Source organism: Tetrao urogallus (genome assembly GCF_951394365.1).
Source record: "Tetrao urogallus genome assembly, chromosome: 1".
In the NCBI taxonomy this organism is placed as follows: domain Eukaryota; kingdom Metazoa; phylum Chordata; class Aves; order Galliformes; family Phasianidae; genus Tetrao; species Tetrao urogallus.
Window position 1 is genome coordinate 159,071,666 of NC_136813.1, and position 26,662 is coordinate 159,098,327.

The 26,662-nt window shown below is 39.0% G+C and overlaps 1 protein-coding gene across 1 annotated transcript; it reads left to right on the plus strand.

Annotated features, from left to right (window-relative positions):
- Positions 1 to 309: 309 nt before the first annotated feature.
- On the plus strand, positions 310 to 23,165 carry MDM1 (Mdm1 nuclear protein; the record flags this gene model as incomplete). The annotated part of the gene is made up of 15 exons (XM_079545843.1): positions 310 to 327; positions 833 to 938; positions 3,770 to 4,128; positions 4,572 to 4,706; positions 6,734 to 6,886; positions 9,270 to 9,403; positions 11,468 to 11,567; positions 15,854 to 15,892; positions 16,259 to 16,434; positions 17,268 to 17,546; positions 18,721 to 18,869; positions 18,971 to 19,101; positions 19,529 to 19,787; positions 20,906 to 20,974; positions 23,056 to 23,165. The coding sequence occupies 15 exons, from the start codon at positions 310 to 312 to the stop codon at positions 23,163 to 23,165; spliced, it is 2,217 nt and encodes a 738-aa protein (XP_079401969.1).
- Positions 23,166 to 26,662: the final 3,497 nt, after the last annotated feature.

Genomic DNA, 26,662 nt, shown 5'->3' on the forward strand with positions numbered 1-26,662 from the left:
ATAAATCATAACTTTATTTTTTCTTTTCTAAACACCCTCTCTGTTTTTTTTTTAAACTCCATGCACTCTAACAGGGGCTGAGGGTCCTCGCGGGAGGATCAGCCCGAGGAGGCGAATGAGGAGCCCGGCTGAGGGGGCAGCGAAGCCGGGCTGCTGAGAACGCTGCGAACACGGCCCCGCCAGCAGCGCCGTGAGGGAAGCGGCGGGGCCCGCCCCGCTGCGCAGCGCCGCGCAGGCTCGCTCGGGCCGGCGGCTTTGCCAAGGGAACGGCGGTGCTGAGGGCCGCGGGCCTGCGCCTTGTGGGCCGCCATGCCGGTGCGCTTCAGGGTGAGGCCCCGGGGCCCGGCGGGGAGTGCGGGTTGGCCGGGCTGAACTGAACCGGGCCGGCACGAGCCGGGCCTGAGGGCCGTTGGGCGGGTGGAGGCGGCGGCAGCGGTTCCGGTGCGGCGGGGAGCGCGGCCGCAGCTGATCGTGGGTGCCGCTGGCTTTGCGGGGGTGGGAGACCCTTGTGCTGAGGAGCTCGTAGGGGGAGACAGGCAGAGCTCAGTCGTGCTCACGGAAGAGGTGTTTTAAAGCTCTGTTTAAATATTTTGTGTGCTCTTTTTTTCTTTTTTTTTTTCTTTTTTTTTTTTTTTCTTCTTCTGCTATTTGGAGACTAATACCTTGGTTTATGTTCTTGGGTGGGATTTGGTTTTGAGGATGAAGAGCACCTTCTGAGTTTAAGTGAATCCTGCAGCGGCTTTCTGTATTTCCCCTTGGCGATGAGTTACCTGTAGGTGCAGAGGAGCTGGACCGCCGTCAGTTGCTTGACAGGCATCTCTCTTTGCTGCAGGGCTTGAGTGAATATAAGAGAAACTTCAGGTGGAAAACCCCCGAGCTGTGTAGCCCATCCCAAGAGCAGAAGTCCCCATGGGCAGGCCTTCGGTCGGATCAGTTGGGTAAGCACCTCCAAACTGCCCCCCCTGATGTTATGTAGAGTTCTGGATCCAGTTCTGAACTCCCCAGTACAAGGACAGGGAACTTCTTGAGAGAGTCCAATGGAGGGTCACAGAGATGATGATAGGCCTGGAGCATCCATCTCCCTTATGAAGAACAGGCTGAGAGACCTGGGGCTGTTCAGCCCAGAGAGGAAAATGAGCAAGGGAGAACTTATCAGTGCTTATAAATATCTAAAGGGTGGGAGTCAAGTGGATGGGGTCACACTTTTTTCAGCGGTGCCCAACAGCAGGACAGGGGGCGATGGGCACAAAATGGAATGCAGGAACTTCCGTCTGAATATGAAGAAACTTCTTAACTTTCAAGGTGGCAGAGCACTGGAACAGGCTGTCTAGACGGGCTCTGGAGTCTCCTCCTTTGGACTGCCTGGATGCTTTCCTGGGTAACCCAGTCTAGGGAACCTGCTTTAGCAGGGGGTTGGACTGGATGATCTCCAGAAGTCACTTCCAATTCTACAATACTGTGATTGCAAACTGCAGCTGCAAGGGGTTGAGAGAGGTTCCCTTTGAGTGTGTGAGCACAGTATGGACACTTTACTGAATTAAAAGTATGTTCTTAATTAACATAAAGTGAAATATGTTTTTTGGATGGTTTTAGTGCTAGTGCTACTTACATAAAACCTGAAAAACACGTGGTTTCTGATGTGTGGCATCAACTAAATCCCAAATGTGAAGCACAAATGCATTAGCCCATACAGAGTGTGTAGAAGGAGGCATTGGGTTACCTGTGGTGCACAAAAACAGCAAGTAAAACTTTGTATTAAAGAAGAGACTAACTTGGGTCAAAGTTTAGTATAAATTAAAACTATTTGGAAGGCTCCCAGGGACACTAAGTGAGACAACAAAAAAAAATGGGCATTGAAGGGTGAAGCTTGTGATGCTGCAGTCTAGGATTCAACCTTATACACAGATGCTATTATGGCAGGAAAATGTGGGATTGGAACGTAGGAAATGAATGAAATTGCATCTGGGTTGAAAGACCCATAGTGAGTAGAGGAATAGGAGTGATCTGTAGAGTGACCACAACTGCAGTGCTTTGAAAAGGAGCAGCAAAATCACAAAATAAACAGTTGTGCAATTCAGTGTGACTGTGCTATGCAGTATGTGTAATTAGAGTCCAGTATATTCATTCTGTGTTATTGTAAATGCTCTAAATTATGACCTAGTAATTAAGAGCCAGCTGTTGGATGTACAGTTGTCTTTTTTTTTTACTGAGATACAAGGCATTCCAATAACCAACTTTGCAAAAAAAAAAATATTTTATATATAAAACTAGTTTTTTCCACTTACTGCAGAATATGTATTTCTTTAGCCTTGTTTTCCTTAACACGTGGTTGTATGTATGGGTACCTGTATTTAAGAGAGCAATTTCCACAAATCTTGAAATGTGAGAACATTTGAATACGTTAACTTCTGTTGAAAACTGTAAGTTGTGAATCATCTCCAGTCGTGTGGGGTGGTGAAGCTTTATACTTACTGCAAATACTACCAGCCTTGCAGTAAATTTATGAGTTAGCTGTACAGCAGTTTCTCCTCCTTTAGTTTTCTTACATTTTTTGATTCATTTTTACTCCCACCTTTTTTCTGGCCACTTAACAGTGTGTATCTTTGAATGTCTCTCTTGACACCTTGTAGGACTTCACCATCTGTGCAGATTGCAGTTAATTCACTTGCTGGTTTTGTTGAAATGCATAGTTGACAGTTTTAAGAATGACTTGAACACTACCAGAAAAATAGGTGCAGATGCTCTGAGGTTTTTTTCTTGCAACTTTTCCAGCGTTTGTCCACTGGAGTTATTTCCAAGTACCTGTGTGCAGTTGGAAGTTGGACAGAATTGGATAGAATGTCCTGTTGAACATTTGTATCCTGTTGGACATTTTGTATACTTATCACTGCAGGCTATTGTCTGGTTTTACTCTGATTTTCTTTCTTTTTTTTTTTTTTTTTTTTTTTTTCCCCATAAAACAGGAGTTTCATTCCCTCCAAGAAAATGTTTCTTTCAACCAGTTATAATCCTTCAATTATTTTTCCATTATAGTTTCACACTTCACAGCCAGATTGTCATTTCCTACTTTAAATGAGTTTAGCCATTCAATCTTTGTCCTAAAATGTCAGGGTATATTTACTTTCATCTGCATGTGTAAAAGTCAGAAACTTTAAAATAACTTGATACCTTGTCTTTCTATGTGATGTTTTTAGAATTTTGAGAACTACTTTATGTTTGTGCTGTAAAAAGTTACCAGCAGTCTGAGATAAAAGTTTTAAGTCAAACCTGCAAGGTGATTAAGGATGGAAATGAATTCAGGTACCTCTTCTTTATTGGTCTACAGTTGTATTAAGGGTCTGTCGTGGTCCCTGCACTGTGAGTACCTGCCTAGCAGGTACATAATGCTGGTGTAGGTAGAAATGCTTGTGAGGTACTTCATGGCTGCAGACTGATTATTCTGTATCTGCATTAACCACCACCTCTGCTTTTCTATTCTCAGAATCAGCTTGGAGAAGATTGTTTGTTGGCTGTATTTTATTTATAGGTTTCATCCAGTGTGGTCCTGGAGTGCCATGTTACGGTCTCTCTTTAGTGGAAAGGAAAGGCATTTACAGATGTGAAAGAAGCCATGATTTTACAGTTGTGCCCATAATTCATAGGCTCTCGTTGCTCAAAGAAAATAGTTTTTCTCCACTGGATGATAAACTTCCCGTTTCTTCTTGTAATACAGTAATATTATATATCCAAGATTATGTCTTATGTTAAGCTTAGTATGTTGTTTTTTAAGGAATCACAAGAGAGCCAAACTTCATTTCGAAGAGAAGAGTACCTTACCATAACCCACAGATTTCAAAGTCATTTGAATGGACAGGGGATTGTGATTTGGATGACCCAGGTGAAACAGAGGCTCTCAAGACCGCAGAGTCACATGCAGACCACAGTAATGATGTGAATCAGGAAAACACTGAAACACCAGAAGGACCAAGGCTCCCCCCAAAAGTTCGGTCACATTCTTCAGATTCTGGAGTCAAAACTGCTCTTGCCCTTGCAGAAAATAGTATGAAGAAATCACCACCTGTAGCTCCACCTAATCAAAAGGAAGCATTTGTACCTCCAAAAAAGGAAGCAGAAAAGGTGAACAGAGGGGTAAGAGAAGACTTTTTTTAACTGACCGATATAAAAATTACTCATCTGTTATTTACAGAAATTTAATACAGTAATTTAATACACTTACACCAGCCTCTGTTGTTTAACTCTCCTTAGTTCTGTATTTTGATGTTCTTCTACTCCAGCTTCTCTGTTGGGGGAACTACTTTTGAGACCAGATTTTGGTTCCATGTAGATCAGTTGGGCTTCTTCCATTCATGTGCAGTTTGGATTGATTTCAGTTAAACAAGAATTTAGCCAATGACTTACAGACTTCTTGGAATTGTTGACTAAAATGAGAAAATGTACTTTGCATTCATGTAATTCAATTAATAACAACAAAAATTGGTTTCAAGATGTGCACTGAAAAGATTTCTGACTTGCAAAACATGGTAGGGAAGGGAGCAATTGGTGTAAAATTTTCTGCTTTTTTATGTTGTCAGCTTCACAGAGTCCTTCAGAGGAAAACAGGCATGAATATTCCCCATTTAAGTACTTTCCCTAGAAATTCTGAATATCAAAGTCAATTTGTTTGGAAGAGTCCTCAGGAAAAGTCACCAATACTTGCAGCTGAAGAGGTAACTCAAAGAAGTTTCGAAAAGTAGATGAATAATTTATTTTATGTTATAAGTTGCATATTTTCCCCTCTTTCCTTTTTTCTTTCCCTCTCTTTCTTCTTCCTCTTTCCTTTCATAAACTGGCATGCTGTTATGTATATTTTTTTTCACCTCCTTTACCATCTATAGATGTGCAATATGGTTATTTACATGTTTCCCCATGAATTTTCATTGTCTACTACTTGATCATCTCCTTCCTGGTTGTATTCAGCTCTTTCAAAGACCATTTTCTTCAATTTTCATGAATTAACTTTAGTTGCTCTTAAGTATTACTTTTTATTTTCATAGTTTTTATGTTTAGTATGTAGCTAATCAGCATAGGAATGTTCAGGTGTTCAATGTTAGAATAACATCTTGCCACTGAAATCATGCAGGTTTCGGTATTTATTCTCATGATCTTTTTTGGGTTACCATAGTTTCTTGCTTTCAATCTGTGTGCACATATGCTCCTAGGCCCCCAAAGGCAACTCTGTAGTTATTCAGCTGTAGTTTTCTTTCAGGAGAACTGCTTATATGTAGAAGTGGAATCTCCTGATTATAAAAGACCCTTGTGGCGTTTCGATGCATCACATCCATTTTTGGACTTTGTAGGACTGAAAATACTGCTATTTCTAATCTGGCCATAAAGAATAATTCTGACTGCAAGACTGCTTTGGGTTTTCCGTGTATTGTTACTGAGGTCAGAATGAGGAGATCCAGTCTGTCTTTTGGCCCTCTTACAGTGTAGGCTTTCCTGCAGAATTTGGATTTCTAAACTTTGTTGTAAAAGAGAATTTCTATCCTGTCTTCTGTTTCCTCACAAAAGGTTGCAGATTGCCTTAGTAGCAGCTTTCAAAGGCAATATATGATAACTAGGAATAATTCCTCCAAAAGCCGTTCCTGACTTTTTTTGTTGCGGTGCCAAGCAGGTGGGCATGCTTAGAGATACCTGTTTCCCAGCAGTCCCTCATGCAAAGAAAATTCACTGATAAGCATGGAAATAGTGTAGACTGGTTGAGGAAGAGTCTGGTCCCAGAATGTCAGTTTGATGCTTGTGAATACTGTGCTATTTCAGAGGAAAGAACGTAGAAACTAAAACAGCAAACTTTTTTTCCACACAGATTATAGAGAATAGGAAATCCTAAGAATAAGTTGTAAGTACTGTAAATGCTTAGATAAATATACTTAGATTTTTTCTAACCTCTATTTAACTTCAGCTTTTGAGCTTAAGGCTACAATGTCATGATTAAAAATTAAAATATTAACAATCTGTTTTTCTTCTGATTGTTGAGATGATGGAAAGCACGGCTGGGTATTGAATCATGACAGTATTATCTCTCAAAGAAAGTTCTGTGGAAATGACCAAGTTATCCAAGTTAGGTTAGAAGTCTGACCTAAACGTAGTAAAGCTGAGGAAAATGTGTGCCATATGTAACATGTGGCATCGTCTTTTAACTCTCAACACCCTGTGAAGGAATGACACCAGAAGACACATTGGGCCAACTCTGTGCCTTGCCTTACAATAAATGCAGTGGTGGTTGGAAAACTGCCTAGGTAAAACCACCAAACCCTAAACATCCAGTTCTAAATTGAAGAACAGTTGTTACTTAGGACAGGGCATGTACTGAGGACTCCGCGGAAGTTCTCTGGCATTTCTATTTGAAAAAGAAAAGATCTTTTATGAAAGTCTGAACTGCAACATTCCTCCACTGCTTTCCCAAATAAAAGTAACTTCTGTTAATGGAGTTCAGTAAGAATAGTATTTGAGCACAGGTCTAACCTAACCTGATTCTACCTCCTGTAATGAATGTTTTTGAAAATAAGTTTCTGTTCAGTTTGTCCTAGAAGTTAGTCTGCACATGTTGTGTATTTACGCATGGCTGCCTCTCTGCTGATTTGTGAGTACATCTGTGTGAATTGGTTAACTGATTTTGAACATTTAGCTTAAATTAAAGCAAATCACAATGCTGATATTACTGTTCTTTTTTATTTCCCCCTCTCTCCTGAAGGCTCTTTACAATGTGACTAAATCTGTACCTTCAGTTAAATCTCCTGCAATTACTTCTGAAACTGAAAATGTGAGAAATTTCAAAGGTTCTCCTGCTGCTAAGGGTCCTCAAGAGAAATCTACAGAAGAGAAAGAATTTCTGGTTTGTGAGCAAGTAAATATTTCCCTAAAAGAAAGACGTATATATTGTTTAATAGTTTTGATAGTTTTTTTCAGTAATATGGGAATGGGTTTTAAACATTTTCTAAAGTTACATTTTATAGTTGTTAATGAGTCTGGTCTCAGGCAAAAGTAGTTTTGCTGTGGAGGACTGGGAGTAACACTGTTACAGCTCTCTTTGCAATAGCAGTTTCTGTAATGCTTTTTTTCTATTTACGAAATCTTTTTTTTTTCCCCTTGAACTGCCACCTTAATTTGAATTTTCAATTTTATTTTATTTTTTAATTGAAACTTTCTAATTCTCCTGTTCGTTCTTTCATTGCTACCAGTGCAGTCTCTTAGTTATGAGCAGGGCTGGGTGGGAGAAGGTCTGGAACTTTTTGGGTAGGTCAGACAGTGTGTAGATTAAAAACAAAGAAAAAATGTGTAAACACAGATGAAACTGATTTTTAGACAACAGTTGTAGTGTAAAGGAAGATGGAGGAAGAGTTATCATTAGTTTATCTTTGCTATCATCTTTTCGAATGTCGGGGAAGTTCTTTCCAGTGATGTGCAGAGAGTGGTGAGGTGCTGGCACAGGCTGCCCAGAGAGGCTGTGGATGCTCCAGAGAGGAGGCTGTGGAGCGTGTCCAGAGAAGGGCAACGAAACTGGTGAGGGGCCTGGAGCACAAATCTTATGAGGAGCAGCTGAGGGAGCTGGGATTGTTCAGTCTGGAGAAGAGGAGGCTCAGGGGAGACCTCATTGCACTCTACAACTTCCTGAAGGGAGGTTGTGGTGAAGAGGATTTGGCCTCTTCTCCCAGGCAAAGAGCAGCACACGGGGTAATGGCTGCAAGTTGTATCAGAGGAGGTTTAGGTTGGACATAAGGAAGAACTTTTTCTCTCAAAGGGTGGTCAGGCACTGGAATGGCTGCCCAGGGAGGTGGTGGAGTCGCCGACCCTGGCAGTGCTCAAGAGGCGTCTGGACGACGTGCTGCATGATGTGGCTTAGTGCTTGTGGTGGCAAAGGTGATGAGGAGACGGCTGGACTAGATGATCTTATAGGTCGTTTCCAACCTTGTGATTCTATGATTCTATGATCCCTGCAGGTGTTTGAGGCCAGCTCAGATGGAGCCCTGGGCAGCCTGGTCTAGTACCAGATCTGGGGGTTGGTGGCCCTGCCTGTGGCAGGGGAGTTGGAGCTTGGTGATCTTTGAGGTCTCTTCCAACCCGAGCAGTTCAGTGATTCTTTGATTGTGAGTTGAAAGGCAAACAGAGGGCTGTAATGGGACCTTATGCATCAGGTAGAAGGGCCACCTGTGAGTCTCTTCAGCACACATCTGTGATCTCAATAAAAGAGAGTTTTTGTAAAACAAGATGTTCACTAGGACTGTTGCCAAGTAAAATGTGTTTGACATGGAGTGCCTTGGCTCAGTTTAAGTTGTTGGTACTCTTGAGGTACTTAAAGATGATTGTCAGCTTGGAGGCTTTATCATTTAGAACCTAGGCTTTTCTGGTGCTTTAAATCTCCTTTGAGAGGGACAGGCATTATGTGCTCTTTTGCCTCTTGTAGCAGATGTGAAGACAGCCTGAAGGGCAGGAAGATTTCAGGAAGTGTTTCTTTGCTTCTGGTATTGGAAATTCAGATTATGTTTTCCCAAGAGAACTGATAAAGTGAGTGTCAGAAAAAGAAGACATGAGGAGATGATGTATGGCAGAAGTGCTCAAAACACTTTTGGTTTATACCCACGTATTCACTTTGATGAATATCTTAGGGGAAAAAAAAAGAGATTTTGTGATGCTTTGGGGTTTTTTTTCCCTTTTTTTCATTTGGGTTTTCTTGAATTTGAAGAATTTCTATAAAGATCTCCAGTAGAATCAGAAAGAATACTTGAGATTTCCAAGGGCATAACATAAGCAGGAAGAAAAAAAGTCTTTGCTGTGAAAGCTGAATGAATCAGTCTGACCCTTCCAAAAACAGAATGGCAGCAAATGAAAAGTTTTCATTTTTGTTTATTATAAAATAGTTTCCATTGCCTCACTATAAGACTGAGAACATCATTGAGTTATTTATTTAAATTATACATTCCAGAAATTCACATGTTAACTCCAGTTTCAATGCAGGGGTATGATAGTCTTTTATTTCTGTTTCATGTTAAATTCTTTTGGTGAAATGTGCAAAATACATCATGGGTAACTCAGAATCGTAGCTTTGGCATTCTGGTGATTTGTTTTGGTATTAAGAGAGGAATGTAATATGCTAGCTTCTTTTTAATATGTGGAAGAGTTAGTATTTTAAAATAACAATCAACTGTTTGCAAAAGTTTGGTGTCAGAGGGAATAGGAGGGTTTTCAGTTTGTTAGCTAATACACTATTTTTAAAATTATCTTTGCCTCAGACTAAGAGGGAAGAACTGTTACAAAAGCCAGCAGAAGATGCATCAAAACAAGGGAAATCAGAGCAGAAACACCCTAAACGAAAAAATAAGCAGCATATCAGTCAAAAGCCCCTTTCTTTACATACAAATCGTGGGTATGTATAAAATGAGAAAACCTGCCTTGTGAGTAGGTGTGCAACTGCCTGTTTAGAATGGTGGATGATGACCTTTAACTGTGGAGTCCTGTTGTCACAAGAGCAAATGTGCTGTCTTTCCCCTGCAACACAGGGGCTGAGCTTCCTGTGGTACCTAAAAATCCTGGTGTGAATTTGCATCTTTTTCTCCAGGCAGTGGAAGTGGATGCATTTAAACACTGCTGCTTCAGTTAAGCCTCCTGGTACAAGAATAATATGATTATAAATAAATAAATAAATTTAACATGAGCGAAATTAAATTGCTGTAGTGCTGCTACTGTGTTTTCAGTGCGTGCTTTGGAAGTTGTAGTCACCTTGCAAACAGCTCTCTTGTGCTTGCTCTACACGCCTTAAAACTGTTTGGATTGTGCCTGATGTCGTCTGTTTCTGTTCCATACCACCATCTGTCCCATAGAGGAGTGCAAGTAAACACATGAAGTAAAAGGCAGTAAAGAAATTTGTCCTGTACTGGGTATATGATAAGCACTGAAAGTAAGCAGTGTTGTATATTGCTGAGAGATATCTAAGCATCTTTTTCTTCTGCCACATGCCTTCTCTGTAAAAACGGAAATCCTATTCCCATTTTCCACACATTTGAGATCTGTCAGAGAAATAAAAGCCCAGAATGGATGCAAGTTTAAAAATGCAGAAATCTGTTCTATCTTCATGCTTCGTATATCTCCCAGTGACTGCTTTCATTCATATAATTTTCTGGCAATGTCAAGGCATTAGATTGGAGGTGGGCAAAATGATCACTAAAGGTACTGTGGGGTAATATCACTTTGGGAAAAAGCATGTGGATATAATGCACTTGAAACCTTAAATTCTTTGGATTTTGTGGTTCCTTGACATTTTAGATCATTCAGTTGACTTTTTTAAAGTGTAAAATTCTGTGAAAAATTCTTGATAATATTCTGCCCATTTAAAAACAGATTTTTGCCTCCTAAGCTTTCAGTAGAACAAAAACAGAAGTTTCCAAAACAATGACTGGGCAAACAATTGAGGAAAATGTGCAAGTTCTCAGCATGCAGGCAAGGCTTGCACTTTGTATGCAACCTGCGTTGCGTGACCTGCCTGTGATACAGAACTACTGGGACTGAGGCACAGCATCGATGTGTTTCTGAGCTAATCAATTGGTTTTGTGAATAAAACAAGAAATTCTGTGAGTTACAAAAAAGAGACGTACAGAAAGAAGTTCTGAATATTTTTTTCCCCTGATACTTTTATTTTCACAAGGTGCGTTTTATTCTCTGATGATCTATGATCTTTTTCTGAAGGACTGAAAAAAGTTTTTATTCACTTGATATTGAGTATACAAAAATAAAGTTAGCAATGTTTTAAAGCAAGATTAGAAAGAAAAATACTCAAGATTTGAGCTAATCAATCCACAGTTCAGTGGTTAAAGGACTAGTAGCATTGCTTGAGCTTAGATGATGCTCATTTTTCTCTGTGTGCGTGTGTGTCAGAAGGGGAAATGACTGTCTTTAGGAACACTGAACACTTCTGAAAATCCCAAACAAGAGGAAATAGATGAATTAATACTGAACATTGTTCTGGTAGTCAGATGGATCTGCTTCAAAAGCACACCCCACTCATATGCAGTGTGTATTGCCTTTACATCAGCATTCATAGAAGGAAGTATCCTGGCTGTGTTAGTGCCAAACCAGGCATTTTACTTAAATGCACCTTCATCTATGATGTAAAGCAAGGTATTTCATTTTATATCAAAGTAATTGAGCCCTATGTGTGCTACTGTGTTCTGCTGATTTGCTGAGAGGACAAAAGCTTCCGACAGAAGTGCTGGTAGTAAAAACAAATCAGGAATAATGACCAACTGAAGGAGCTTTTCATGTCTTTCCTGGTTGCGTTGCTGTGAGTGAGCTGTGTTTCAAAAGAGTTTTCATATCAGCCCTGGGATTTAAGTGCAAGAATGCTTTTTATTGTTGATGTAACTTATAAAAAGGCATCTTCTGGATATCGAGGATAATTCTTTCTATTTTCTCCTCTTTATTTTTGATGTCTTAGGAAGATGAACACTGAGTACAGGTCAAAATTCTTGTCCCCAGCCCAGTATTTCTACAAAGATGGAGCTTGGTCTCGTATTAGGAGTAAAGTCCCCAATCAGGTGAGTGTTTTTAAAAAAAAAAATAAAAAAATCAGAGGCCTGAATATAGTTTGTAGTATGTTTTTTGTATGTAAAAGAACTGTGGTTTGACATTGTAATGCTAACAACTCAGGCTTCCCCAGGTGACTGCAAAGAAGGTTAGATTCTGACAAGACAGTAGTAAGGAAAAATAAGTGACAGTGTGATTTAAAAAGTAAATTAATTAACATGATGTGGAAGGCACAGGAGAAAATGTTTTCCTTACAAATCAGAATCACTCAGAACAGGGCCTTTTCAATTGACAATTGCAGTGTTGATGTTCAACCCAGCAGAATTTTAAAATATGTTGAATTAGGTGGTAGCAGTTTTCAAGAGAATAGGAAGAAAAGACCAATACATGTATCAGCTTAAGTCTGTTTGACAGCTGAACTCTGTCACCTGCCAAGATGAATTTATTCAAAGCAGTTGGCTAAATTCAGTCATATACAATATAAAATACAGATTTCTCTGGCAAGTTTCACTGTATCTGAGTATTTTCTTTTAGTTAATTCAACAACTACAATCAGTATTATACCCCATGGTAACTCATTTGACAGCCTGAAAATGCTCAGCAGCTTCAGGAGCATAGTATTTCTTAGCAGGTTTACTGAGAATAGAATAGAATAAAATCATTGAGGTTGGAAAAGACCATTAAGATCACCTCATCCAACCACAGCCCGTCACTACCATGCCCACTAACCATGTCCCTCAGTGCTATGTCTCCACATTTCTTGAACACCTCCAGGGACAGTGACTCCACCACCTCCCTGGGCAGCCTGTGCCAATGTCTCACTGCCCTTTCTGAGAATAAATTTTTCCTGATATCCAACCTGAACCTCTTCTGGCACAACTTGAGGCCATTACCTCTCATTCTCTTACTGTTACCTGGGAGAAGATGCCAACTCCCACCTCACCACAGCCTCCTTTCAGTCAGTTGTGGAGAGTAGTAGGGTCTCCCCAGAGCCGCCTCTTCTCCAGACTGAACAGTCCCAGCTCCTTCAGCCACTCCTCACAAAACCTTTAGCAGTATGTAAGAAACTGTTAGAGCTAGGTCTGCAACTGTCAAATTTCACTGAATTGACTTAAGCTTTGCTCATCTGATAGAAGGAGTCTCTTGAGATACGATTGTGCTGCTAAATATATGGCAAATACTTGTAAAGTGTGAATTGTCTTGTACGGATCAAGCTGACATGGAAGGCAGAACTGGAGTGATTCACTCTAGAGTGTTTAGCAAGTAGCATTCCCTAGAAAAAGCAATAGTGTGTTAGCTTTCAATTCGGTGTTATCTTACTAGACTTGATCAAGCAAGTCATTTTACTTTTCTTCTTAGGCAAAAATTTATGTATATTGAAGCAGTTATTATATATATATATCATCAGACAATCCATTATGCAAAAACAGTGTGTAAGATGTTGGAGAACTAAAAACAACAAGTATTTTAATTTTGATGAACACTGATGTATGTGTTAGATTAACACCAACCATCACTAAGGCTGTAGAATAAGCCAAGCTCCTGCATGCAGCCTGACTGTAAAGCAGCATGCAGAAAGTTTCTGTACAATATATAATTCTTCTGGCATCTAGGGCTTTTGTCTGGAGACTGGATGTTGTGTCAGTAATTTTTGAAACTGGAGCTGTTATCAGCTTCGGGTGTTATGCTTTACCAGGCAGGATCCTTTTTATATATAAATATATAACATTTAATTAGAGTGCACTGGAAATGAAGAATTTCGCGCATTTAAGGATGTGTGTTTTGGATGTATCTGGCTTTATGATGGAGATTTTCTTGCTGACAAGAAATGCAGAAAAACAGGAAAACAGTCACTGCATGAAGAATTCAAAAAATGTTTGGATTTTTGGGACCTTCTAAGTGAAGGAGTTGTGCCGGGTAGCTGGAAGAACCAAATTTTAATATGATAATAACGAATGCTTTATTGATTACTAGTGTATGTAATGTACACATTTTTAATATATACATACCTGCATTACATCTCAGTATGACTTCATATAGCAGAGACTTTTAGAATTGGAATTACCTGAATTTTTCCTCTGTTACACTTTGATTCAGATGTGTGTGGGCATATCACACTAGTTTGTCTGGAAGACAAACAATGTTTAGCTTGTGCAAATGTGTTACTTGGTGGGATTTTCTGTGTAATCTTTTTTTTTTTTTTTTTTTTTTAATTGTAACTGCCTTGTTAGCATTTCTATATAAATCTCCTGGGTTTATCACTCTCAAAAAGAAGGTTTTTTTTTGGCACAGTGGAAGCAGACAACAAGCTTAAAGCTTGGAATTTTCCGGTTGTACAGATAGGCTGGGAGAAAACCAAGATTAATTATTAAAACCTCTGTTAATACAAGAAGAAAAATTCTGGTAGATCCTTTGCTGTGCTTTATTATTATTACTATTATTTTTAATTCCTTTGAATGAGTTTGAATTACAGGATGAAATCCAGCGTGTCTGAATTAGTAGAACTGAATAAAATATTTCCTTCACTACTGAGATACAGGAAAGAATGTAGCTGTTTGAGGAGTATATTACTGCAGGTTGTTCCAGGAATGTATAACTTGGAAAAACTGCCAAGCTAATCACTTTTACTAAAGGCAGCAGAAATACTTTGGCTATTCACAGTACAGGCTACTACCCTACCAGTTTCTTAACAGTTGTTCTGGTTTCTAAATGATTCCATACCCACTCCCATACTAATGCACTGACATGACTGTTCTGCAGGGCTCCGTCTTAACCATTATCTCTAATTGCTCTTTGAGGCTCATCCCTGCTGAAGGTGCCAACAGAACATTTCTCTGTAGTGTGATTAGATGATGAGCTCTGGCTGCTCCAGTCTGCTTTCCCAGTTGAGACCTTACATAGATAACTTTGGGTCCGAAACATAGACTGAAGTTTTGAGCTCAAACAAGCAAGGAATGCAATAGAGTCCTGGTGTGACCTTAGCTGTAGTGATTATTGCTAAACTGCTACGCTATAATATATTATTAAGGGCTGCTTTTCAGCAGTAGAATGAAAAGATCTCTTTGAATTATGCTTTTGAAAAATTAATGCGGACAGTTCATAATCACATTAGGACTCTCTGGGGCCAGTGTCCTGCTGAGATAACGCTGCCTGCTGAGTCGCTGAAGGAGTCGGTTGTCCTTTGTACTTCTTCACAACTCATTGGAGACATAGTATTCTTCCTCCCCCTGCAGTGTCCTGTTGCTCTGGTTTTGTATTCCTTCTGTTGTGACTATCATAATTAATTTATCGTTCTGCTATTTAAAGTGAATAATCCAGTAAATCACTCGCACCTTTAAATTCTCTTTGTAAAATGACAAGTATATATTTTTAATTGACTACTCCTTGGAAGTTTAATGGGTCAACTATTGGGATATTAGCTGGTGCAGGCTGAGTGGATATTCATCTTCTGTGTCCAATTACTTTTTAGTAGGATTTGTGGAATTTGGCCCACTTCTTCCCCGTCTTTGCAGGAAGGACTTTAAACCTATCATGAAATTAAAAAAAAAAGAAAATGTACTAAAGGAAGCATCAGTATTGCTTCCCTTCTGTTTGATGAAATGCGTAATTCCTGTGAACCATTTGTAGTGAGGCAAAATTCTTACAATATCAAGAACTTCTTTTGAATCAATTTCAAAATAAAAGTAAATTTTTATTGCTGTTTTGTATTCTTGCTATTTAAATTGTGTTCGAAAGATGGAAGAAAGGGAGTGTTCAAACAGTATTTAACCAGTGTAATTTCAACTTTCATATCTGAAGAGAGGGTTTGCAATTTTTACTTTTTGAAACCAAAGCTGACATTTTAACAGTTTTACATCTCATTCATGTAGTTACTGCTAGCCTAGAAGGAAAGATTTTGATGTTATGACTTATATACAGTAGTACCAAGAGATCTCATGTAGTCATGAGCTCCTCACTGTGATGCGATCAGTGTAGCAAGAGACAGGTACAGTGTTCACAGTTTATGAACTTGGTATTACACATGCACATAGGTGTGTTGATTTGAAATACAAATTAATATACAGCAAATGTATTTTTACATGTTAAGGCCTAGAAATGTAGTTTCCTCAAGCTCAGTGAAAACTGGTGTAATGGCATTGTTGATGTGTTTGTTTTACAGCTTTTTACTGAATCTCAGGGAGGCAGCATAGAGCTGTGTACTTGGTTTGTTGCTTAGATTCTGATCAATTTACAATGGTAATACAATGTTGAGAGAAAATTAAGGAATTTTGAATTAATTCTGTATTCCTCTCTTTAGGCATCACAAAACCCCCTAAATTCCATGTGGTATATGGAGGTTTGTTGCATCTAAGTTCTTGTTCTGAAGTTTGGAGCACTGTGTGCCTGAACACTGATGGAAAAACTAGAATCCAGTACTAAGCTTGTTCATAGCCGCTGCATAACTTTTTGTGCTCACTGAATGAGTAATTGATAATTTTGCTTTGGCTTAATGGCTCAAATATGCTTGCTAAACACAAATTTCTGTTGTTCTTGCTTTTCTCTTGTCGCATTTACTGCAGCATGCAGTGTTTGCTCTGTGGGCGACTGCATTATGAGTAACTTGCCTTTCTCTTTTAGCTGCCATTAGCTAATGCGAGTACTTGGTAGTAAGATGTAAGTCAACTTTAAATTGGCACACGGCTTATGTAACCTTGGTGTGCAGGTGAGAGAACTTCGAGCAAGAGCAAAGGCTTACAGGCAACGAATAGAGGGAACACACTTCTCTCGGTACCATCTCAACCAGCTCCTGTCTGATAATAACAGTCTGTGGGATGTATCCTCAAATTCCAGTTCTGAAGAAGGCATCAGCAGTGACATCAGAGCACTAGATCTTGCTGGGTAAGGGAGTCAGTTCTACATTTTGTTCTGCAGCTCTGAACACAGGGCAAAATGCTTTAGATTGGCTTAGCATAGCTTTGAGATCTCTCTTGTTAGACTAAATGTAAATTTTCTGGAACTGATGTGGGCATTTACTGTTTCACAGATGCATTGGTTGATATAAGCTCCAATTTAAAATGAGGAATGGTCATGTCTTCTAAAAGAAGAGAAATGCTACTCCTTTATGGTTAACCACAAATGCGTATTTAGTGTGGCAACCTTAGTCTTGTCAAGTACGGAGAAATTTATCTTTGAATCATACTGAAGTAATGTTCCTCTTTCAATTGGAGTGGTATGAAGTATATTTTGCCTGCTCAGATTTTGTCGTTGTTCTTTATTGAGATTAATTAATAATCTGATGGTTGAATTTTAGACACAGGTTACTTCTGAGATGTAGGCTTATAAACTGGAATGATCCGTTGTTTGAATACCAGGTGGATTAATAAATATTTTGCAAGGAAAATTCAGAAGTAGTATTTTACTGAAATGTACAGACAGCTATTTCCCAAATGAAGTGTGTTAGGATAATTTTATTATTTTCAGTTTGGAGATAGTGCACTAATTTTACAGTCCATTTTTTTGAAGTGGTAGTTCAGAGATTTCAGTCTAGTTTGAAAATAGTTTAATCATCAGTTAAAGTCTCAGTACATATACATTATGTTAACTCTACTACTTTTTAATGTCTGAGCTGTATTTATTACGAAGGACTGAACTGGATGAATGTGCTCTGTATAGATGCACAATATGTGTTATGCAAATCAGTGGTATAAAACAGTGCTTTCTTTGTTACCCAGAGTTTCTGAAAAGGAGACAGCACCAAAGCCAAAAGTGCTGCAGCAACCTGGCTCCAGAGAAGAGTCTCACCAGGATGTCACTGAGAAGAAAGACCTGTCAGATGCACCAACTGTTCCAGTCAAAAGACGTTTAGTTTGGGGTGAACAAGAAGGCACTGAAGAAAAAGAGAGTCAACAATCAAGAGAAGAAGAAGAAAAAGAAAATGAGCAAGCTGCAGTTGTGACACAGAATTTAGAAAAAAACAATAAGGGTATAAATGAAGATAACAAAATTGAAGGGTAAAACTGAACATTCTTGTGTCATATATATTTTTTTCTTCTAACATCTCAGAAATGTGTAAATTAAATTATTTTTGTTTTAAAAGCAGACTTACTTATGCAAGTATAATTCAGTGTGACTCTGGTTTGGTTTTTAGTAGTTAGATAATGGACAGGAAACCTCAGAACACTGAGCTGGATGATGGAAATGGATCCATCACTAGGAATACTGGATTTCTAGCTTGCAAGACTTAAGTTGTAATTTGTATAGACGTGTGAAAAATTGGAATGAATTTTTCCAAAAGCTTTAAAATTTGCAGTGTAGGCCTATCAGAAGAGTCTGTTCATTGCACAATAGCAAAGTGTAGTGAAAATCAAAGCCCAGTTTGCTTCAGGCTGACAGTGTAGTGCTGAAAGGATGAAGGACATTCTAATCTTGTTCTTATGTGTCTGCATTTTTTCTGAAGAAAACTCATGGGCAAAGATAGAGGACTTAGGAGAATTTACTAGCATCCAGAAATCACCAGTGAGCCCAAATGGGCAAGATGTGTAGGGGAATTTAGAATAAAAAGAGGTCAATTCTGTGTGCATAGTACAGTGTGTATAACTGTATTTGTCTGTTGAAGGATCCTTAATATAACTGGTTATTGACATCTCTGGCTTTCTACTGTGCAACTTTTGTAAACTTTTTGTAAAATTTTTGGTTGAGCAGTCTGTTAGCTTGGCACGTATTTAAATCTGAGTAACTTTGGCCATCATTATCACACTACCTAAGCACGTTGTATTGCCCATTGTGTTTGGTTTCGGTTCTGTAACATTGACTGAAAAGGTAAACCCACATTCCAACTTCTGAGGTGACTATTAGCAGTCAGGTTCAAAGTTATTCTGGGTGAGATCTGTGCTTCTGCACAGCAAAGTGTTCAAAGTATAGTGGGAAACAGGCAGCCTGAATTTGAAGCTTGAGACTGTTTATGTGTTACATTTAAAAAAAAAACACCCAGCGCAACAGAAACTGAGGCTCAGAGGCTGGAATTCAGGGTTCCCCATTGCACACAGATATTCTAGCTACAGGATGTTGGTGCTTTATGGCCCTATCTGACTTGCCTTTGTTGTAGGAATGTATTAGTAGCAAAACGTTTGAATGCAGGATGCCCAACACCTTAATTAATCCTGGAATCATTTCTCATTTTTGCAGTGAGAATACCTGCCTGTTGAATTCTCCTGCAGCTGTGTCGGATTCTTCTTCTGTATCCTCGGAGCCTGGTGGCAGACTTCCTACTCCACAGCTGAGAGCACTTGGCCGAGTTCAGAGAACTCATCATGATCTCACTACCCCTGCTGTTGGTAATAGAGACTTTTGAATACAAAATCAAGAACTAAAGAAAAACAGATATGTATGAATTAGTTCAGCAAGTTTGCATTTTTTATCTTCTCCACTACAATAGGAGGTGCAGTTCTAGTGTCTCCTCCTAAATTCAAGTCTTCATCTTCACGGCAGAGAATGAGAAGTTTAGGAACAGAGCCTTCCTCAGCGAAGCAAGGTGCAAGAGAGGCTTCACAAAGAAGGTCCTTCCGGGTGAGTGAGAAAAGGAACTTAGTGTAATGCTTTTTAGGAACATGCTTCTAAAGTAATTCTGAACAGTAACTTAATTTTTTTTCTTGAGTTGTCATTTGCTATTGTAAAATTTTCAGCATCTGTGACTAAAAGGGCTGATGTCTGAATAAAAAATACGTGTTTTTTTTATCAAACCAAGGAGTGAGATTAGATGAGCTCCATTTTGGCTATTTCTACTAAATGTTACAATTTTTTTTCCTCCATACCAGGAGTTGTTCATTTTCCCATTAAAACATTAGCTGCAAATGTGAGGGACTGTATTGGAAGGCTGTTAGTGTATATGAAGTGCTTTTTTTTTTTTTTTTTTTTTTTCCCTTTGCCACTTGAGAATCCTTGAGCTCCCTTCCAGTCTAAGCTATTCTATGATTCCTTCTCTATTGTGTTTTAGCCTGAAGCAGAAGTGAAAGCTGTTTCACTCCTTACCTCGCCACCTGCTGGGCTGGGAACTGTGGATCTTCTGCCACTTAGGCAGGATCAGTGGCATCCTAACGGTGTTTCTGGTGAGACAGTTGCTATTAATTCAGCATATCAAGAGCAGTCCTCTACACCTCCTGTGCTGATGTCAACCAAAAACCACCCTGTGCCTTGTTGGAGTCCCTCTCCTCGTATTCAAGGGACTCTCAAGGATCCTGAATTCCAGCATAACGGTGCGTATTGTTTATTAACTGGCTGTGTTAAAGAATGTCACAAGATGGAAATAGCTACCTTGCAATATTCAGGCCAAGGGAGTGCTGAGCTTGCTGTCTTACTAACTTTACAAAGAGGAGTTTATAAACAAAAAATTATACTAGTATGTTTAGTCTTGCTGAGGATCTGAAGGAAAGGTGTGCAGGACTATCCACCTTAGTTTCAGATTCCACTAATATATTTCTATTCTGTGGTTTGTTGTCTAATTCTGTTCTATTAGTATCAGTAAGTACCCACTTACAATGAGAACTATTTGGTTTACCACAGACAGTTGTAATATTTAATCGTTAGGCTACAACTGTGTAAGTCCATCCAGTTGGAGCAACCAACAGAGATATGGAACAAAACTTTTAGAGCATGTCGTTATATTGCAGAGGTGATGAATTTCTGAGAAATAAGCTCCTTAACTATTTCTGCAGAACTTGGAAACAAAACAAAACAATTATTAAAAAGTTATGGGGTATTGAGGAAAGTCATGCAAACGGTGTTTTTGATTCTTCAGTGAAAATTCTTTGCTTAGGAGGAATTTGTGCTGGAGCATTTCAGAGATTTTTAGCAACTGTTGAAGGCACATTAGATAAAGCAGAGTCCTTTACCCCTTAGTCAGAATAAAGCTTATCTGCTTACATTGCCCTTGTGGTAAGGCTTTCAGTAGCTGAAACTGTGGGACAGTAGTCCCACAATTCTTGGTCCTTGTGTTATAAAGACTTGTTAGACTAAGGTAAAATTTCCATTCTAGAATGGAGCAAGTACTGGTCAGGTTAAGTGGATTGGTGGAATCCAGAGAATTTCCCTGCAAAGAGTTAGAACTGGTGCAGTGTTTTATCTGTGCACCTGGAGTGCTGTTCACGAAGTAACTGTTACAGTGTCTGTGAAAGACAGGCGAGGAGAACACGATGGAATAAATTTTACCTCAGCCTCAGGTAAATGGGTTTCATGCAGTTTTTGGCACATCTGTTATTTGGAAGACTGATGTTGATGAAAGTAATAATATTCTAACATTTTAGAATGTTCTGAAATGAAATCCTTTGCCTACTTAGAAATTATTCTAAAAAGCAACATGACTTTTTGCTCTTAGGAAATATTGGGAATCCGAAAATGAGATCTTTCCAGCTACCTCTTCAGGAAAAAAACTACAACAATGAAGGTATTTATAATCACAAAATATTATTGCGTATCATATCTATGTTATCTGGATTGACTTCAACTTTTGCACTAATGTGAGAGGTCTACTACTGGTTTATTATACGGGTAGTTATAATATCCTGGTAGTGCATAAGTACCTCTTGGCTTCACAGAAAGAAAATTAAAAATGTTCATCCCAGTAATGTGAAGTAAGAGCATGAAGTTATGTTCCAGCATAAACAAACATTATGAACACAGCTGAAAATCAAACAAACCATTGCGGTTCGGTATGCTTAATATAGCTTGCTCAATTCCATACCTAAATCATTTCCTCCCCACACATTTTTTTTAAAATCTTTGTGTTGGTAGCAACAGAAGCAAGCTTCAAAATGAACACAGCTCAGGTTGCAGCTTCAGTAATTACGGGTGCAACTTAAAAGGTACCTCATGTGCTTGAAACTTTACCAGCAAGTATATGGCATACATAAAATGATTCCTCTGACTTCACACCTATTCCTCAGATTTTCACACCTATTCCTCTGCTCCTTGCATTAGGGATACTTGTGGCATCCTGCTACTCTGATTGCTTTTTTGGCCTTTTTTTCCATTTACTATAAAGCTACTCTGGAGGAGCAGATGGTATGTGTGTGGGCCACCAGTGCATCTTGGCCCTTCTGTGAGCAGCCCCAAATAAACTCTTGTAGTATTATGAATCAACCAAAGGCTCTGTAGCTTCAATAATCTGGGCCACTTCACATCATTTCATAGCAGGGCATTTGGTGTTTGGTGCTGTGCTACTTGCAATCGCCTGCCTTTGGTTCAGAGCTTGGGCAGAGTGAGATTACATCTGACAGTATGCTATTTATAAGTATACCCCAGAATAAACACACGCTCTTTTTTGTACCCCTTACGTTGGTTCTCTCCTTGGTTTTAACCAAGGTTCGGGCCGATTCTCTGTTTTAGTCATTGCATTTGGCTGGAAAATGTGTGGGTTGTGCAGATGGTTCAGCCGAGCATCTGTGTATCTACATAAAACATGCAATATCCTATTGTACTCTGCAGCTTCCCACAAGCTTTTCTGTTCAGAGTTTAAGTGCTGTAAATACCTTTTGTTTTTTTAACTTCTTTTACTGTGATCTGAGTAATGATGTCTGAGCTTTCAGAAGCGTTGCAGTGTGCCAGATATTTTGTATGCTGGTATTTGTTGATGTACATACAAACCCAGGAGTTATTCCAATGATGTGCCTGATTGCACAAGTACAGTCAGCAGTCTTCTCATACATGGGAATATAGTTGTTATGCATAGCTTTTAAGTCTGTTTTGGGCTGTTTTCACTGGATTTCAAAGATTAGCAGATGCCACTGAAAAATTACTGGCACACTGACAAAGAACAGATCCTATTAGGGTTTAGTTGTGGAATCTTTGTTGTTTTCTGGTGACAGGGCTGAGAAGCAGTGCTACAATTTTTGTAATCCATTGCAAGAGAATTAATGTAATTGAGATTTTTTTTTTTAGAGAGCATCTTTACAGAGCTATGGCACCCTTTTAAAAATGTTGTAGGAATATAATGTCATGCTTTGCCAGAGAAGCATGCTCCAGGCTGCTTAGTTTTAGAAGTTCTGTTGGGTATGAAATGAATCTTGTATTGAAAAAGAAGACCTTTCAAAAGTTTGTAAAGCTTGCTTACTGTTGTGCTAAACTTCCTGTTTTCTTCAGAAGACACATTTCTTTCAGCAGTTTGTTGCACACAAATAAGTTTTGGCATAAAAGGACATTTTGACAGTGTAGGTTCTGCTATTTTAGTTGTAGCATTCTAGGGTTGTCCTGTTTGCTTGAAGTGATGAGTTGCTTTCATGAGTATGTTTTTCTTAAGAGTCTAGTCTGTACAAAGGTCAGTGGCAGAGGGATGATGTTGAGATCTCCTGTCAAAGGAGACTATATGTAAAGATGCCTTGGAGAATTGGGTAGTGGTGTCAAAATTCCCCAGGTGAGGCTGCAGATCTCAATTCTGGAGTTTGTGCTTTCCAAACCTGCCATGAACGTAACAGTGTTTTAAATGCATATTGAATTTTTCTTTATTTTCCCTTGTTACTCTTCCTCCAGATGACAGGCTGTCTCAGATTTCTGCTCGCTCAGCAGCCTCTAGCTCACTTGCATCTCAGATACTGGAACGAGCTCAGAAGAGGAAGGAGGATTTCTGGGGCAAGACATAATCTCTCTCACCTGTTTTCTACAAATTGTTCTGTAAAATGATTTATTTTTATAGGTTGTACATTTCTAAAAGTTGTAGATATCATGTAGCATCCTTTCACTTGTCACTACTACAGTTCCTCTTTAGAACTTGCCATCCCAATTTAAAATTTCAATATTTAAACCAGTGTTGAAAATGCAGATCCTTTATGTTTGGGAATTGTGTTACAGAAGATGGGTTTTTTTGTTTGCTTGTTTGTTTGTTTTTTAATGCAACCTCTTCAAACTGAGACAATTATTTTTGTGTAACCTGTGTCTTTATTATCAAGATATTCTGCTGCAGTGAGGCAGTATGACCTGGGGCAGTATTCAAGGGCAGCATTATTGCTCACAAAACATCTCAGTTGCTTGATTTTTTTTTAACCAGGTATCTTAAAGGCAACTGTGGTACATTTCATTATGCTACTTCATGAATGTGAGTACAACACAGTGCTGTAACAAAACCTGTTGCTTTTGCTACTTACTACTTTTAACCTATTACCAAAAACTCCTTATTACTTCTTAAGAAAGCTGACATGGCACATAAAAGAATTGGAGAAAAGGACACTAAGCTTCAGGGTTTGTTGATTGCCCACGTTTTATTTGTTTTGGCCGGGATGACTATTAGAGGTCAGTGCAGTTCTGCAGCTTAGCAGGTGTACTGATGTTCTGTGGGCAAGATCCATATTTAGTATTAATGTCAGTTTCTCTAGAAAAAGCAACCTTAACCACTTGAACTGTGGTCTGTCCCAGCATTGCTTCAACCTCAGGTACTTAGGACTAATTGATACCTTTAAGTAAACTCCGAAGAATGTTTTTTGACTTTGACGTTTTAATTACCTCTCTTTCCAGTTACCTGTTTATAGGAAACTGGAATACTGTTACAATTGTCAGAGCAAAAATATTTGTGATTTGTGCTGATAGCCTGTTTTTCCTTTGTATGTGATGCAGACAAGTTAACATGAAATAGAAGAAATGGATGGCTAGCAGCCAATTCTTTCAGTGGTTTGGTTCTTCTTACCTGGCTTCAATTTTCCGTATTATTGAATTTGAAAATTTTGTACAGTAACAATCTGAATTTTGTACAAGTTTGTATACGTTTTGATTTTCTACACAATTAATGTCCATGTATTACTTAAAATAAAAAAGGTCAAATTTGTTTTGTTGGCTTTGTTTCTTTTAGAATTACACAAGATAAATTGCTAGAGTCTGTTAAGTTGGTACTTCTCTATTTAGTGGAATATTTAGCTGTTCAGGTGGAATGTCAGTGGTCTTCTGAAAGAAAAGAGGTTTCCTCATAACTAGTCTTTAGGAAGAATAATTTACTAAATCAGGTATGTTCATATTTGGAGCAGATGAGTACTGCACAAACAGAAGGGCTGCAGTGCCCAAAGGGCCAGCCCCCCAACTAATGAGCTGTTGGCTTACAAACAGCATGATATTCAGCTATGATTATGTTAGAAATCAGTGTCCACATCTTCCAGATGTTCTGCACTGGAATATCTTCCTACCAGTAGAGTTGTTTCAAACCAATCAAGATATTTTATCTCAAAGACTTCTGGACTTATTCTTTGGGATACACTTAATACTTAAGTTATAATTGGTCAGGAGATTCCTACTGAAAATGAAACTTTATTTCCTTGTGACTCAACTTTTATGGAAACTGCCAGTTTTCCTGTAAAATAATGGTTTTACAATGGAAAATGTAATGTCTAAAACTGGAAAAGTTTTTGTTAAGATGGAAGTGTTACTGCAATACATTATGGCAGGGTTAATTTGTCAGTCTTCTGTCCATGTTCTACATACAGTTCAATGTATGTAAAAGCCAAGAACTCTCATCTTCCGTTACTTCTCTGTGATACCTGTAATCTGAGTTTTATTAACTGTCCTCTTTAAAAAAGTAGAACACAATTGAAGCCTGGAAGTAAAAAACGTTTTAACAGCTTATGTGCCAGTTTTGCTTACAGTGTTGCACTGTGAGTGATGGATGGCAAGAAGAGGATGAAAATGGTAGAGGAGGAAGACATTTTTGTTTCAAGAGTGTACAAACCAATTGAGGGATGAAAATGGAAGCCTGTGGCATGCTACCTGCCATCATGGCATTTCTCACGTGAACAGATTTTAGGCTTTGCTTCAAATGCTCTAAGTGAATTTATTTTTGGACAGAAATGTTTAGGAGAAATATAGACAAAATACCCTTTTAAAATAGTGCTGGTGTAAAGCGTCTGAAGCCTTTGAGGCAAGCACAAAATTCTTTATGCCTGCTTTCTACTGTTGTTTATCTAGTTCTTTCAGTTGTGTTTTTGTTTTTTTTTTGTTATCCTTACTGTCTCAATCCAACCTTCAGACATGCTTCCTGTTATGATTTCCAGTTCAAAAGTGCACACTTTATTAATAATTACAAATGCGTGCTATACAGTGAATGTGTATTGTTTTCTGACAAGGAAATCCTAGAAGCCTTGAAGTGGAGAGACAAAAAAGATAAAGGAGGAAGGCAGATGCTAATAAGTGATATATCTGAGGAATAAACTGCTTTGCAAGTTTGCCAAGGACAAGATCTACAAATACAGCGCCCTAACAATGGACCCGGTCAATAGCTGTTGAATTGCACGGTTTCAGCTCCCGTGTTTTGTAAATCTCACTGCTGTGGGTTCACAGCTCTCCACTATCTGTAGAAGTAGATAAGGTCCAACTTCTCATGGACCACTGCTAGCAGGGAAAAGGCCTTCCATTACTCGGTATTCCCTTACCTGAGCAACCCAATCTAGCACTTACATCAAGTGGTTGGCAGCTCTGCCTGCTGCAGAGAGGTTGGAACTAGGTAATCTTTGAGGTCTCTTCCAACCCAAGCCACTCTATGATTCATGCCAATAAGTAGTTAAATAGGCTTGTGTTTCTGTATTACTTATCTGGATCCCTGTGCAGTTGGTAATAGCCTCCTGATAATGGTTTTGCTTTCACTGATACTTGCAAGTAGTCTGAGTTTTCCCTGGGCCTAAGGGCCACAGGTTGAAAACATGCCTATGTTGTGGAAGGGTCAAGGGATGTGAAGCCACCAGTCATCCACTTTATCCTTCATTCAAATTCAAGTCCATATACTAAGATATTTTCTTTACCTGACCCACCATCGTTCCTGACAGATAGCCCTGGGAGTTTCTTTTTCCCTCTACTGCTATCCATAATAGCCAGTGAACTACTTCATAGTATTTGAAGATAAGAATCAGAGTAAGTAAGTAAGAATCAGAGCTTTGAAATATCTGGTGTGCTCTTGTTTGCATAATGCCATAGTGCCTCATTACAACTGCCTGTTCTGCCAGGCTGGGCAGGCAACTGATGCTCTGCTGTCAGAGCAGCTCTTACCGTGTGGTACATTTTGTCAGCAAAGAGCTTCGTTGCCATCTGTTGCAAGTGGGAGCTCTGCTATGCACTAGTCAACCGACTTTTAGCAGAGCTTGAAGCAAAACATAAATGAGAGAGAACA